This window comes from Hoplias malabaricus, chromosome 3 (genome assembly GCF_029633855.1).
Source record: "Hoplias malabaricus isolate fHopMal1 chromosome 3, fHopMal1.hap1, whole genome shotgun sequence".
NCBI lineage: Eukaryota > Metazoa > Chordata > Actinopteri > Characiformes > Erythrinidae > Hoplias > Hoplias malabaricus.
In genome coordinates this window covers 21,876,006-21,893,238 of record NC_089802.1, presented here as the reverse complement: position 1 = coordinate 21,893,238, position 17,233 = coordinate 21,876,006, and the positions used below count along the sequence as shown (strand labels likewise).

Below are 17,233 nucleotides of genomic sequence, written 5' to 3'. Positions count from 1 at the left end.
CCAAATATAAGGGGTGTCTACAAACTTTAGGACCCATCATTTATAATTTAACCAAATAAATGTATATATATAAATAAATAAATATAATTTACGAGACATAAATATTTTGGGTAATTTCTACAGAATCTCAGGCAACATCTATGATTGTGGGGAAACATTGTTCTCTGGTTTGTTCGTGTTGTAAAGCTCTATGTCTTTTAAGGTGGAATGGTATGTTTGAGGAAAATACAATGACTGTTGTTTGTACATGGCTTGAGTTTAACTTGTCTGTAAGTTTTTATACACTCTTTGAACTACCACAGAAACATGTGTGTCACTCAAGTTGTTTGGTTTTGTATCAGTTTCAGTCTGTGTTTACTTTCATGAAGTCAGCGCTCTCTCAAATTAAGAGTCAGTTTCATCTACAGCAAAAATAAGTCAATATTACCCACCTGTGGTGCAGGAATAGAGCAAAATCTTCATCTCTCTTCCTCCTCAATTTTTTTATTGTCTAAAAACCTCCAAAATGCAGTTTTTTTTGCCATGAGAATAAAGACAAAACTTAGTATATTAGATCAAGTCACTTTTGATTTGGACCCATTTACAGACAGTGGGATTTCGTAAAAACACATCCAAACCTTTTAAGGCACACAAACAGATTGGAGAGCTAGCAAATGGTGACTAAACATCCTCTGAATTTTATAAAAAAAAGTGTTTGTTCATTAAAATCTTGAACATTGCCTTTAAGTGCCCTTCAAAGTTGGCAGAGATACCGAATTTCAATTATACTTCATTCATTAATTGTCTGTAACCGCTTATCCAATTCAGGGTTGTGGTGGGTCCTACACGGAACCATTGAGTGCAAGTCTGGAACACACCCTGGAGGGTGCTTCAATTATATTACTTTCTCAAAATATGTTTTACAACAATATGTTAATCTTACAGCTGTTTTCTTGCAAATCAATTACATTATATACTAAATAAATAAATAGAAATAAGACAACATAACTGATGTAGAACAAGCGTCAAGATAGCCGACTTACCATTTATGAGCCAGACACAAAAAAATCCACTCTTTCACTGTGCTGTAATGCTCCCATTTGAAACAACCCATACCTTTTTGTATCAAAAAAGACATGTGTATCTTAAAAAGACATTTGTATCTTAAACACATATTCCACAATAATACCATCTTTATCATTATTAGGTCTTACCCAGATGTAAGACATGGGCAGTAATCTTTTCCTAAAATCTTGACTGTTCTCCACAATCAAAGAAACTTAAAAATTTGATCTCAGGATAAAAGCATAAAAAGAAACCTGTAATTATCAGATAATGCAGGCCAGTCTTAAACCATGTCAGCTGGTTAGGGTTACAGTCCTTTGCAGGGTGACACATACTCTAACATTCACTCACACCAAGGAACATTTTTCGAGTAGCCAATCCACCAACCAACGTGTGTTTTTGGGCCATGGGGGGAAACCAGAGCACCCGGAGGAAATCCATGCAGACAGTGGGAGAAAGCACCAAACTCTTCACACACAGTCACCTGGAGCAGGGCTCAAACCCACAATCCCTGGTCCCTGGAGCTGTGTGACTGTGACACTACCTGCTGCACCACCTTGCCGTGCTGTTAATGTTATTATCATTTTTTTTTTTATATTATTACTATTGTTGTTATTATTAGCATCAGAAGTGATCATTTTTGTTGTTGTGATTTTTTTTTTTACTCATTGTTCTTTCTGCATTTTTTCGTGTTCACGTTACATGTCCTCCCTCACAAATAATGCATTTTTAAGGAAATTTGTTTCACATATAGTCATTTTCTTTCTTTAATGCACTTATTACTTCCTGTAATACTGCACTCAATGTAAGGTATTTTGTATAAATTGTGTTGTAGTTTGAATGTTAGATCCTCTTTTGTAAGTCGCTTTGGATAAAAGCGTCTGCCAAATGCATAAATGTAAATGTAAATTTTTCACAGAAATGGTTTGTGTGTGTAAGGGGCTGTGCTGGGAACAATACAAAACTGAACTTGAAATAAACATTTTTAGGTCAACAACTTGATACATGCCAACAATAGAAACACTTATGAGTAATCGTGCTTCATGGTGTATGTATTACAGGAAGAGAAATGTGTCTCACTCACTACAAATGGGTTACCAGAATGTAGAAGGAAGGCTGTTTTTTAATAGAACAGGAATAGCGTTGTAGTGCGATCACATTATGCAACTAAAAGGAAAGGCTGTTTTTTCCTTACAAGAACCAACATGTTCTTTAGAATAATTTATATCTGTAGGTGAAGCACTAATGTATCTGGGAACTTGAATGACTGGTTTATGTTAACAGGAACTTAAGAAGTAAAGATTTGCAGTAGTGCAGTAAAATATTCTCCACCTGAGCTTTTGTTCATTTCTGTGGTAGTCATATGCAGCCTTGTCCACTTCTGATATTATCTGTTAAACAGTACAGTTCCACAGAATTATTTTATCCTCAAAATTTTTATTGTAGTAGTTAACACTTCTGTAATGAATCAAGACGCCTACAGGTAGAGCTTAAATCAAATAGGAACCAGAGCAATCAAACAGGTATTGTGGTTCAGCATGTATAACTACATTTTCAAAATGGCTTTACGTTGACAATAGGATTCGCAAGAATTGAAAATAAGAGCACCACTTGATTTGCCCTACATTCAGTCTAGTTAAATCAGAAACAAAGTTCCTTTAAAGCTCCTACACTAAAGATACTGATGAGCTGAGCTGAGGCTTATTCTTATTCATGTCATTGCTGTCCATAGAAAAGCCTTTATCTGCAAAATAGTAACTTTATAGGAAATGGAAAAAAACCCTTCTTTAAAAGTCAAAATAAATATATTAATTTGGATCATTTCTACTGGTCCAGTCATCATTAGATTTTCACAGACACCTGCTGTGTCCAAATGGTGGGGGAAAAAATGGAGATACATGTTTTTATATGGACAGCAACATTGTACCTTCTGTTAAAAAATCTCACTCCCGGCCTTTCCGGAAACCGGTCCTCCAACAGGAACGGTCTATTAAAGTGTCACTCCTAATGAAGTTACGCTTGAGGCAGTGAAGGGCACTGATAATGAAAGTCCATGAAATGAATGCATGGGTAAACTCTGACATACCACTGCATAGTTATGTAACGATTCTGACAGGAGAAGGGTTCAACATCATGAACTAATCTCACAGACTTCTATTTTTCCCTAGACTACAGCCTACTGAGTTATAATTAGCATAGGCGTTGTAAAACATAAAAAATAAAAAATAATCAGACCATCATGTGAGTCCTCTCTCTAGCAATTTTTAAAGGCATTTCCAATTTTCTGGAAATGTTTCTACAAAATTGTAGACTTTAGACACTGCCATGTACTTAGCCTGACATACTGATTACACACATCACTTTTCCAACAAGCAAAAACACATCCATTAGACCATTGCAACAGAATTAGAGCAACCTGATTACTTAAATACTGCTGTGTGCTTTGTTTGTGCTAGGTTTCGCTACCAATCATACATTTATTCATTGTCAGTAACTTCTTATCCAGTTCAGGGTTGTGGTGGGTCCGAAACCTACATGTAATCACTGAGAACAAGGTAGTGACATTCTTCTCCGAATTATTCCAACATTATCCTCAGAATTATTCGGACATTATGCTATTCTGACTTTATTCTCAAAATGTTTTTTTTTTATGCTGTGGCCCTAAAACTCTCATATCCATGTGATAAAACACTCATTCTGTGTAAACATTGCTGACTTGTACAGAAAAAAATCAAAAGAAACGTCTTTTAGCATTTCAGGGTTGAGTCAGTTGCCTTGCTGAACGCCCACTTTCTGGCAAGTCAGACACTTGCTCTCAGGATGACTACAAAGCTTATCGCCTATATTTGTCATCATCCATTGAGCAATCCAACTCATATATTCATTCATTCATTATCTGTAACCGCTTATCCAGTTCAGGGTCGAGAACTAGGTAGAGCCTACCTGGAATCATTGGGAATCAATGTGTGTTTTTGGACTGTGGGAGAAAACCGGAGCACCCGGAGGAAACCCAGGTGGACACGAGGAGAACACACCAACTCCTCACAGACAGTCACCCGGAGCGGGAATCGAACTCACAACCTACAGGTCCCTGTAGCTGTGTCCGTGTGGGTTTCCTCTGGGTGCTCTGGTTTCCTCCCACAGTCCAAAAACACATGTTAGTAGGTGGATTGTCTACTCAAGAGTGTCTGTAGAAGTGAGTGTGTGAGTAAATGTGTGAGTGTATGTCGCCCTGTGAAGGAAGGGTGCCCCCTCCAGGGTGTCTTCCTGCCTTGCAGCCAATGATTCCGGGTAGGCTCCTGACCCACCGTGACCCTGAACTAGATAAGCGGTTACATATAATGAATGAATGAATGAAAGGACGGTAGGCTGGATTTTGACATTGATGTGGACTTGATGAAAAGTGGTCAAGAGAGGACCCCCTGAAACTAAGGCTTTTTGCATTTTGATGGATTTCTAACCAGAATTTCATGTAATCCAGAGCCTTTAGCCAACACATTATAAAATGAGTTATAAATGGAGTTTTTAATCTATTAGTACGTTGCACAATGTTGATTATGTTAACCAACAACATTACTATTAGCTTTCTGTATTCTCTACATGGTTCTGGACGCTCCTTACAGTCACAGCCTGTCACATATTAGTGAGAAATGGCAAAGCCAATCCTGATAGTGGTGTGGGTTAAAGAGGTGTTCTTAACTGTTTCTGTACCAAATACATTGACTACACATTATTGTAGTTATTGCTAGAGCCAATTCAGTAGTCTCTGGATATTGGTAGGAATGTCCCTACCATCCCTACCAAGTTCTAGGCCCTTGCTAGTAATTGACAATAAGCCTCTGAATGCCTTATCAAAATGTCTCAGCATATCAGTAGATTTTCAACTTAGTCCAATTTATTTATCCTACGGCTTACTTAACAGGTACTTACTCTGTACTTTCGGTGTGCCTTATTTGTAAAATGTTTGCAAGATACTCGGTAATAACCACATACTTATAGTATCATAACTTTTACTTACTCAGTACTTACTTACCTTACGGCTTATTTTGCTGCAATAAAGATGGAACTTGGGTCTGGACACACAGAACTGGGGTATAAACATTGTATCTATAGCATTTTCTCAGGGCTGTCAATTCCCATCAGCTCTTTATACATAATATGAATTAAGGAATGTCAAAACAGTTTTTTGGTAGCAGTTTAAATTACAGCCTGCCAATTACTGGGTAAGTACAGAGTAAGTACCTGTTAAATAAGCCATAAGATAAAATAAGTACAGAGTAAGTAAAGGGTATGACACTAAAAATATATGGTTATTACTGGGTATCTTTCAAACATTTTATAAATAACTACATTCTGAATTCATTGTACGTCTAAGCATAATTTTAGATTATATAATTTAATTAAAAGTATGACAGTTTATGCAAGTGACTATTACTGTCATTCTGTATAAATAAGGAATGCAGCTACTATTCTGAATTCACTGTATTTCTGAATGTAATTATTGCTTCGGTTTCCTCCCACAGTCCAAAAACACACGTTGGTAGGTGGATTGGTGACTCAAAAGTGTCCGTAGGTGTGAGTGTGTGAGTGAATGTGTGTGTTGCCCTGTGAAGGACTGACGCCCCCTCCAGGGTGTATTCCTGCCTTGCGCCCAATGATTCCAGGTAGGCTCTGGACCCACCGCGACCCTTAATTGGATAAGCGGTTACAGATAATGAATGAATGAATGAATGAACTTAACAGTTACTTACTCTGTACTTACCCACTATTTTGCGGGCTGTTATTTAAAGTGTTACTCAACGTTTTATTCATTTATTCATCTTTTCTAAACTCTCCATCTTTATCACTGCTGGCGTTGTGTCCAGAGGCATTATTTTTCACAAAGCATGTATACATCCTGCCAAGAGGAAAGAAGAATCAAACAGGAGATGTCCTTAATGTCTCTGTAGTTTCTCTTAGACAACAAAGTGATCAGATAGAAAACAATGGAGACTTTTGCACAAGTCTCCTGCTGCTCAAATGTGTCTTCTGAGATAAAGCCTATGTATCCTCTTGAGATAGTAGAGATCTTAGTAATGTCATAAACTGTGCTCAGATTTGCCAGATTAACTAAACCATATTCTCTTCTTTATCTCTCTCTCTTGTCTTTTTGCCTCATTCCTTTTCTCCTAAGGAATTTTAGGACAATCACCATTACATCTACCAAGCCATTACAGAGCAACTTTTGAGTGATAAAAATTTCCCTCTGACACAGTCCATTACAGGGTACCGCACACTCACCAAGTCACTTACAAACTCACACCTGTAGGCAATTTTGCATGACTAATCCATCTACCAACATGTGGTTTTGGACTGTGGGAAGAAATTGTAGTGCCTGAAGGAAACCCAGGCAGATATGGGGAGAACACACCAAGGACTGAACCAACAACTCTAGGATCATGGAAGTGACATGTAGGGTCACTGTGCTTCTCAATTCTCATACTAATACGGTAGTATATAAACTTCTCACTCATCATGCACAGTGGAGTGGAGCATAGTTTTATATTTTTTCTTGCTTGTTGATACATTCCGGTTTTTACACTGCCCGTTATTTCATGTTCATGCTGCATTTAAGTATGTCGACATCTACGCAAAGGTCTATGTATATTGCCCACATGTGTTTACAGATGCAGAAGTATAAATCAGCCATGTCCAGCTTGGAAATGCCTAAACGTTTCATCCATGTTATGCACATGTCCAGTGGTCTAAGGCACCAGGGACATTCAAATATGAGGCATTTCTTCCCACTAGACCATGGCTGCTCCGTCTTGTCAAGACATTTCCTGAAATGTTTGCTTATTATCTTACAGAGGAGTGTTGGGGCTGACGGTGAGGGGGTGGCTTCCACTGTCGTCTTTAAGCCTCTGACAAACGAGGAGCTCATGGCTACTATCTCTTCCCTTGGCTGGCTACAACGTGTGGAACCTTGCAACACTAGGGCCACCTTCCGTACTGTTTCCGTTTGCGACTGGCTCCAACCTTCCACAGAGAACGGCCTTGTACCTGATAGTTCCCTGTGCCATTACTGAATAACCGCAGCTTCCTGGCCCAACGGCACACAATTTTCTTTTTCATCTGCTGCCGTCACGCAATGCATTTGGAACATTACTCATGTTTCCACTTAGCAAATCCGCAAATTATTTAAGAAAAAAACAAACAAAAAAAACAAACAAAAAAACCCCGTCATTTTATACGGAAATTGAACACGCATATATAAAAATTATTAAATAAATAAATAAATGTACATTATTAATAAAATATAAAATATGTAAAATTAATTAAACTATAAAATATAACCTTTATATTAAAATATAATAAAAATGACAAAATGGTATTTTGACAAAATGACGACTGACGGTGTTTTGGCTCCCCCTGGTGATAATTTTTATTTGACTTAAAGGGTTACTATCATGTGAGTGTGTGAGTGAATGTGTGCGTGTCTGTGTTGCCCTGTGAAGGACTGGCGTCCCCTCCAGGGTGTATTCCCGCCTTGCGCCCGATGATTCCAGGTAGGCTCTGGACCCCCCGCGACCCTAAATTGGATAAGCGGTTACAGATAATGGATGGATGGATGGTTACTATCATGGAAACTCTCAATTTCTTTCTAATGTTTTGAGGGGGAAAACAGTTCAATATAGTTTAGTTGCATTTATAACATATATTGAGTGAAATAATTAGTCAACACTATAATTGTGCATGAACAACTTTTAAAATGAGTTTTCCAAGACTGAAATGAATGGATTCAGACAGCCAGGGCTACTGAAGCTAAAAACCTAAAGAACCTATCTATCCTGTCAATTCTCAGCGTGGGATTTTCGATCTACAAGCGAGTGACAGAAGGGTAACTGGAGATAGAAAGATAATCGTTATTCATAAATCTGCACTCAACGAAGGCGACAGTGTACTTATATTAAAAATATTTTAAGGCGCTGTGTTTTTTTTCTCGCCAATTACTTCTAAATATATAATTTTAGTAAACAGATGGGACATATATTTTGTTTTATTAATGTTGTAGTTTCGGGATAAGCGACTTTTATTGTGAAAATTGCAAGAGCGTGTCCGTTGAAGGTCAGCATGTGGATTCAGTTTTGGCTGATGGAGGTTGTCTGTTAAGAAAGAGTTATAGTTGAATTTGATTTGTTGTTTTTTCCCTGTGAATAGTAGCTATGAATCATCTCACAGGCCACACTCGAGTGAAGGAAGGTACAGATTCTTAGCTCGGAGATTCGACCATTTTGTTTGAATCCCAGGCTATAATAGTGGTAGGTTTGACATTCGTCTCGTTGAGAGAAGTTACATTCACAATGTTGCCCAGTTTGTGTAGATATCATCAACAGTGCAGTCGAGCACTTTTGCCTCTTATTGGTCCGCAGTTGGAGTCTAAATTATTAACTTTATGTTCAACACACGGGCAAGGAGCGAAATACAGCAGCGGTACCACAGGTAAAATACCGGATAAATCACTGACTGCACTGGGTCGGTTTATTGAACTGTGCTGCAGAATTTACACACTTTTAGTCTTGTGTTAATTTTCGCATTCCTAAAAACGTTTTATATGGTCTTTTTCAGAGCGTAAGAAATTTTATCGAGGTGTCACTATTTCTCAAGGAGAAGGTGAGCATCCTTCAACAATGTTTTGACGTCTTCAGTGGTACACCATGTTCAAAAATATGTCAACTCTCTTTGTTATTAGTAAAATTAGCTCATTGTAGACACAGGCATTCAGTTGTGCACGCACAGCTTAATTCCCACCTTGTGATGGACTGGTGCCTCGTCCAGGGTTTGTTTTTGCCTGATGCTATGTAATTCTGGGTAGGCCCAGACCCAGCACGACCCTGAACTGGATTAGTAGTTACAGAAGGTAAAAGAATCAATTAATATGTCCAATCAAATGTTTACAAAAACTCAACAGACATGGCAATGAATTCTACAACTGTTTTTCCCCTTTTCAGGGTTATTGAACATATAATAATTATTTATTTCAAAAGATTCACAATTATGAAATTGTATTTGTTGTAAGATTCTATCACAACTTTGATCAGATGTGTTTGGTGGTCTATGACAAGTTTTTGGAATAATTCAATTATATGTATTAAAGTATTTGAGCAGTCTTTTTAGTAAATACTTAGAGTAGAGATGGGTGGTATCCACATTTTTCATACCAACATGTTGTATCAGAATTTTATCACAGTATACTGTATTACCACAGAGAGGGTGTGAGGGGTGCACTGTCAGGCTGCACTAAGTCGAGTGAAGGGTTTTCTGAGTGTTTGCCCTGTGCAATTTATTTCAGCGTAGCTTGACAGTGCACACAAACACTCAATAAAAAAAAAAACCTGGTTCTTAGAGAGCAAATTTCAGCGACTGGTTTTGGAGGAAGAGAAAAGTTCAAAAATAAGCTAACTAAGATGATTCTACACTGTTTAGAAGCAGAGCTGGCCAGCTAACAGGCACTTGGTTTAGCACACAACAGCACATAATTTGCCAGTGAACTGAGGCTCAAAAGTAGAGGGTAAAGCCTCATACCTGTGAGCTCACACAAAGTTGTGTGAAGGGTCTTCTGAGTATTTTGACAGTTTTCATTCCTCCTTCCTCCCTTAACCCAAGCTCAGCGCTAAACTCACAACTGCATTGGGCTACTGGGCTTGTTTGTCTTCACCCATTTTCATACGGTCACATCTCCATTCAGTAAGCTCCCCCTCCCTGTGGCTCACTTTAATGCACAAAAATGTTTGCCCATGTTCGTAAAGACACAGAACAAAAATTTGACACAGCGCATGTCAAAAACACCACCCTTATTTTGAGATACCGTCCACAATTTTATATACAGCAATATACGGTATTGTCGTTATACCGCCCAACCCTAACTTGGAGTAAAAAATTTTTGGTCTGTGTTTACAGTTACATAATTCAGTCTAGCTTGAAAATGAGCATGCAAGACAAACTTGCTGGACCATGGTTCTTGGATTGTATTTGACCAACTGAACCAATTTCCTGAGTCCACAGTTCCTCTCAGACATTTTAGCAAAGTGCCCAACATTAAAAAAAAAAAAACATAGCAAACAGCTGATGAATGTATTGATGATAATAAATGTCAATTGTATTACAATTGTAAATGGGTTTTTGTAATAAACGTGTATAAACATTTTGTCACAGAAAAAGTACAGTTGCAGAAACCATTGAAAGCCCAATAATTTTGATGTCTTTTATGAGTTTATGTAAACGTTTGACTTCAACTGTAAATCATCAAGCATCTAAAATAAAATATCTAAAAGCAGTAAATTAACGTGGGCGGCACTGGGGCCGCAGTTAGTGTTGCAGTCACACAGCTCCTGGAGGTTGTGGGTTCGATTCCCGCTCTGGGTGACTGTCTGTGAACACGGTCCAAAAACACATTGCAGGTGGATTGGCGACTCAAATGTGTCCGTAGGTGTGAGTGTGTGAGTGAATGTGTGTGTGTGTGTGTGTCTGTGTTGCCCTGTGAAGGACTGGCGCCCCCTCCAGGGTGTATTCCCACCTGGACCCACCGTGACCCTGAATTGGATAAGCAGTTACAGATAATGAATGAATGAGTAAATGAACGTGCTATGAAGAACAGAAACATATAGGAGTTAAATGTTCTTTCTTTTCCAGGAGGCCTTTATGAAATTAACCTTGACAGGAGAAAGCTGAAGACTCCGGGAGGTAAACTTTTTACTTTGCCTAATGAAGCTCTCGCTGTAGCTGTGGCAACAGAATGGGATGCTCAGAAGGACACACTGAAGTTCTATACAATGCATCTAGTGAGTTTCCTTCATATAAAATGTAAGATAACTGACTTTGTTTCTCAGGAAAATAAGGTTATTCTCTTCGTTTGATGTCTTATTTGTCCTGTAGACCACTTTGTGTAACACAGCCATTGATAACCCTACACTAAGGAACAAGGACCAAGTCATCTCTGCTGCACTGAAGTTTTTGGAAACTGACACTGTTTGGTATGCTGACCTAAATTATTTTTTTCATGACATTTGAATTTATATGAAGTTAAAAGGAATATTTGCTGTGGTAAACTGCAAAAGTTAAACAAAAAGCTGTGCAGATGTAATTTACTTGTCAGAAAGTCAGTAATGGTGAGATGTATTTGTGTTGTTATAGGAATAGACAAATTACTTTCTGTTTGTTAAATATATAGTAGAATACAAAAGGCTGGGTCACAGAAACATTCTCCAAACATAAAGAAGAGACTATGATAAATACTACCTCAACAACGTTCAACACATTTCTGTTCGAGATTCCAGTAAAACAATGAGCTGCACCGTGGAGAATGGTGGACCTACAGCGCTGAAGCAGCGTGACCGTGTCCCAAATCAGCTCTCAACACTGACCCCTTGAACATTTGAACACACATTTTTTAGGTCCCAAAAAGAGTACTTGTCCGGGGAAAAGAGGACCGCTGGTCACCGCCAAACGGTTCCAAATTTAGTTCACAAACTGGAATGTGAAATATGGCTGAACTCTAGCAACAGACGGTGTAGTGGTGTAGAGGTGCCACCTTATCTCTGTGAGATACTGCTGAATTAACAGTTTCTATTCACGTTTCAACTTTAGGTGTCAATCAGTCAGTAAATGCATATGCCTCTTCTTGGCCGCCCGGCAGGTGATCTGGCAAAAAATCAGACCTGTGCCCTGAAAGCTGAGCTCCAGTTCATGTCATAAATATTACTTTTTTTATCATTCTTTCATTTATTCATCCATTCATTCATTCATTTATTTGCTCAAAGCAGGCTTGGACACATCTCTGTAAAGCTGCTCTTTGATGATATTTGTTGTGTTTTTGTGAAAGAGCTCTTTAAAAAAAATTGAATTCAATTGAATGTTCAATAATTAATTTTTTCATAAGTGTTTATTGTTCCAGACCTACAGATAACTGCCAGGGCTCATATTAATTTATATTATTAAGTATTAACTGTGACACTCATGTTCTTTTAGTTACAGAGTAGAGGACCCCCCAGGACTTGTAGAACTTCAGAATAATGAATGGGACCCTGTTCTGGAATGGGTTGAGAAAAGGTAAGTTTTGTGTTAAAAAAAAAAAAAAATTCTTCTTACAAACCCCATGTTTTAAAAAAAAGTCAGGGCCCTGTTGAAAATGTCAATTACAACAGAATGCAATGATGTGCAGAACATTTGAAACTGAATATTTAATTGAAAATAGAAACAAATTACATTTCAGAAGTTGAAACATGTTATGAATTAAATATTAAATAATCAAATGTATTTGAAAATTTTGGATTTTGAATTAATTGTCAGCAAACCATTGCCAAAAATGTTGGGACAGGTTCATGTTTACTGCTATGTTACCTCACCTGTTCTTTTAACAACACACTGTAAATGTTTGGGAACTGAGGAGACGAGTTGCTGTACTGTTGAAAGTAAAATGTTTTCCCATTCTTGTCTGCTCAACAGTTAGATAACTGTTACAGTGTTTTCACTTTATAATGTGACAAATGTTTTGAATGGGTTTGAACTAGTTTATCACCACTTTTTACTATTCATGGGTTGCGGCTGGTGTCAGAGTAAAGAGTAGTTGTCATATCAAGGACCTACTTATTACTCAAACACACAACTCAAATAAAAACTGTAATATTTAAATAATTTTATTCTCATTTAGACATTAAAATGAAATGTCCCTGACCCATTTATGCGCACGAAATTATTCGTTCTTAAAATAACTTTAGGCCAAACCTCAGAGCGCAGGGACAGCGGGATCAGGTTATTTACCCTGTAAACCGAGGAAAAAGGCTGAGACAAAGGAATATGTGGCTTGTGTCTAGTTTCTTACATGCTAAAACAAAACACAAATAAGATGATTACTGAAGATTGTATATGATTTTTATATGAATAACTCACTCCGATTTGGACATAAGAGCAGAGAAGCACGAGAGCATGACATGCTAACAGTTGTGGCTAGCTGATTTTCTTTAGCTCCTCATTATAATACACAGTGCAATCATTTACCCCCCTGAAATAGATAGGAGGTGGGTTTCTGTGCTTCTGGGTGTTGTAAATCTCTTCCTCTCTCTCAAGCACAGGGAAAGCAGCTATGATTGAGGTAAATTTATCTGTCTTTCCCATTCATTTATTTTAGTGCTGTGCTGTAAAACCAGACAGTCAGTCCCCAGTATGTCGCCCACGCCAAAAAGAATTACATAATTTTAACCCATTAATAGGATAGTGCTGTTGTAATCCACAAAGAAAGTAGATTGGCAGCATGTTACTTTAAACCTGTACAGGTCACCCATGCCATGAGAACTAATCCACCCCATATCATCACGGATGCTTGCTTTTAAACTGTGCACTTAAAACCAGCCAGACACTTTTCCACTTCCACTCAGTCAATCTTAAATGAGCTTGGGTCTACAGGTGTCGCAATACGGTAATACAGTGCTATTGACCAGCCAACCGCAAGGAATGTTAAGCAAAGGTCACCACCGTTTTTCATTTTTTCTTGTTATACATTTTTATGTGGGTGTAATTAATGTTAAAAAAAAAAAAATATTTAATAAAAAAAACAAAAAACCCACCCAAAGTGTTGTGTAATTCCGTTGACATCTGACCTGCTTTTGCTGAATGGCTAAGTATCAGTCTTTGTTTTATAAAATGGACACAATCGCAGCAAACATAGTCACAAAACCAAATGCAACTTCACTAGTTTGGGAGCATTTCAGATTACAACCAAATGAAAAGGGAGAGCCAGCCAATTTAGATAAGGCAATATAAAAAAAAAATCACTGTGAAACAGGGAAGTGCTGAAAATGATGAAACTTCTTCACTGCTCTTGGGCTGAGAACCATGATGCTTGAATTGGTGCACTACTTGTCAGACCAGTCAGAGTTCAGAGTTGTGAAGCCCTCCCTATCTTTAGTTCTGAAAGACTCATTAATTCATTCATACATTGGCTGTAACGGCATATCCAGTTCAGGGTTGCAGTGGGTCCAGAGCCTACCCAGAATCATTGGGTGGAAGGCAGGAATGCACCCTGGAGGGGGCTCTGAAAGAATCAGCCTTTCTGATATCATTTCACTGACTTGTTGCCAATTAACCAAATTTATATTTTTGTATTATTACACAATTTTATTATTATTATTTATCTTATTTTTGTTCCCTGTCCCAACTTTTTTTGTAATGTGATCTTGACATTAAATAAAAAAAGTGTACATATATATATCTTAAAAAAAAAACTCTTGGGTTTTAACATTTGAAATGTTATCTTTGTACTGTTTTCAAATAAATATAGGATTTGCACATAATCGCATTTTGTTTTTATTCACATTTTACCCAGCATCCTGGGATGCTGAAACTGGGTTTTATATGTTTTACATGACAAATATTCTTTGTAAGCCTCAGTTTTCCTAGTGTGGCTAATCAAGATTTATTCCTGTAGGTACAATGTTGTCATCGGTTCATCTTCTAGCATAATGGGCCCCCAGATCCCAGAGTCAACAAAGGAAACATTTCGCCAGCATCTTAGCTCTTACAACTTCTGGTCACTCATAGGTATTGAGAAGTGTGTGTGTGTGTGTGTGTGTGTATATATATATATATATATATATATATATATATATATATACACTTCTACTTGTTATTTTATATTCTATATTTAGTTTAATATTTCTATTTTTTTTTTGTCATTCTTTTATTTTTATATTTTACACTTTTTATATGGAATAGCTACAGGATGCCTTGAGTTTCCCTCTGGGATTCCTCAAAGTATTTGTCTGTCTAAACTAATTTAAGTGTAGTCTGTAATAATTGCAAAGTAGGGATTTTTTTGGACCCAAAAACTGGTCTGGCCGATTGAATTATTTAAGTTTTTGTTTGTTTGTTTTTTGTATTACCAAGTATAGAATTATGTTTTTGAAGAGTAATATTCAACATCAGAACATTGTAAATATAAAATATAAATATAAAAAACCTGTAAATATAAAAGCCAGCTCATTAAGGAGTCTGTTGAATTGTCGAGTCAGTTCATGCATATACAGAGGTTATGTACAGACGTGGTGTCATTTACCCTCATTATACATTAGCATTCATATGTTTTATTTTAATTAACAGAAGAACTGCATTTATAAATGTTAGTATTTACGTTAAATAATAGGATGTAACATTATGTTTTCCTGTAAAGTTGCCTTGAATTACTTAGTCATAGTCGTTGAATTCTTCTGCAGGGCTGGAGTATGTAATCAATCAGCTGAAGTCAGTGGTGCTATCCTTTGGATTGACTGACAGACATCTGACAGTGGAGAAGGCAGTTTTATTATCTCGGCTAGAGGAGGAATACCAGGTATTAAAAATAAATATATCATTAAGCAGGGTACTTCACAATAAATGTTTGAAATAAGAATTTTTTTAAACTGATTTTTAAAAATCTCATAGTATTTTAAAATAATATTCAGATTAAAAAGTATATAAAATGTTCTAAAAGAGAAAATAAATAACAATGATTATTCTCATTAAACTTCTGTGTGTATTCTCTTCTAGATCCAGCGATGGGGAAACGTGGAATGGGCTCATGACTATGATATGTATGAACTGCGAGCCCGTACAGCAGCAGGGGCACTGTTTGTGTATCTATCATCTGAGAGTGCTACAGTGAAGAAAAAAATCCTTCAGGATCCTTGAGGCCTGAGATGGTTTAAATGAGCAGATTAAAATTCAATAAGAACAGAAAACTACAATTTCATATTCTGGATTTATTTCTGTGTTTAAAACATGATGTAAAAATGTTAAAAATTATTGTCTTAGAAACATATGTCATATTAGGCTGTGGGTTAGTCCTGTGGACCTCATACTCTGTTTTTGTATATTCCCGTGCCCTTGACCCAGCATGTGAAAAACTTTAATGAGGTTAATCGTGTGTGGTAGAGGAGGGCAAAGCAGAAAATTGTATACCGTGTTAATTCCAGATCTGAATCCTTGCAAAAGCTGTTTCAAATTTCTGAAGGCTGTCGTCAGTCACAGTGTTATCAAGTACAGTCTGTTTACAAGACAACACTGGATAGAGAGTTTCCTTAGTTGAATGTCCGTGCTTGTGAACAGTAGTAACTATTATTTAAATTGTGTAACATTAAATACACAAGGGTTAAGACTGAGTGATGTGGTCTTTTTTTCAAATTGTGAATCATAAAATTGTTTTAAATCAGCCATGACTTTGTGTACTATAATAAAAAAATGTTCTGCAGATAAGGACCCATATTCATGGAGCTTTTTGAGAGTGTTTATCTAGGATCTGTTCTAACTAGTGAGGCTGCAGTAAATAAAGATGGATCAGCACTCATTGTCAGTAAATACAATAAAAATGCATAATTTTTTTGCTTCTCTAGACATTTATTTCAATATACAGTACCAGTCAACATTTGGACACACCTTATTAGTCATGTGTGGAATAGGGTTATTCACTTTATATAACTGTACAAGCCCTATACCTCTGCACAACCCATGTTATGGTCTCAACCACACTGACAAGCAGTTCTACAAAATAACTCAACAAGGCCACAGCTGTTCAATGAAAATCATTCCAGGTGATGACCTCATGAAGCTGATTGAGAGAATGCCAAGAGTGTGCAAAGCTGTCATCAAAGCAAAAGCTGGCTATAAATATCTGAAGTATAAAACTTTCTGGTTTGTTTAACGCTTTTTTTGTTTACTACAAAATTCCACATGATCATAGATTTATTATCATCTATATTCATTTACAATGTAGAAAATAATTATTAAAACATTGAATATAATAAAAACAGCTTGTGAGTCGTACTGTACATTCACTGTATGATGAAAATGGCCCAAAACAAAAGAAATCCTCCGGTTCTGAACCAGGCATGTCCATACATTTGACTGGTACTGTACCCTGTTTGGCGTTAACTTTAAAATTGCCTTGCATGTATTCCCTTTTAGGGGCTCCGCTTATCAAACAGGTGCACTTTTATTTCTACAAATACAGACTTCTCTATTGGTTGCTCTGGGAGCCCTACCACACTCCCATAAGACCAACAGAAGTGTTTTTGGACTATGGGAGGAAACAGGAGCACCTCGAGAAAACCAGTAAGTGGGGGGTACTGAAAACCAAGCTGGGGACTGAACCCAAGACCCCGAGACTCTGGAGCTGTGACAG

The 17,233-nt window shown here is 37.2% G+C and overlaps 1 protein-coding gene across 1 annotated transcript; it reads left to right on the top strand.

The window, feature by feature from the left end:
• The first annotated feature begins 8,131 nt into the window (after positions 1-8,131).
• Positions 8,132-16,418, top strand: atpaf2 (ATP synthase mitochondrial F1 complex assembly factor 2). Its single transcript, XM_066665454.1, has 8 exons — positions 8,132-8,526; positions 8,653-8,697; positions 10,717-10,865; positions 10,960-11,057; positions 12,052-12,132; positions 14,507-14,619; positions 15,291-15,406; positions 15,604-16,418. The coding sequence occupies exons 1-8, from the start codon at positions 8,388-8,390 to the stop codon at positions 15,742-15,744; spliced, it is 882 nt and encodes a 293-aa protein (XP_066521551.1). The 5' UTR covers positions 8,132-8,387; the 3' UTR covers positions 15,745-16,418.
• Positions 16,419-17,233: the final 815 nt, after the last annotated feature.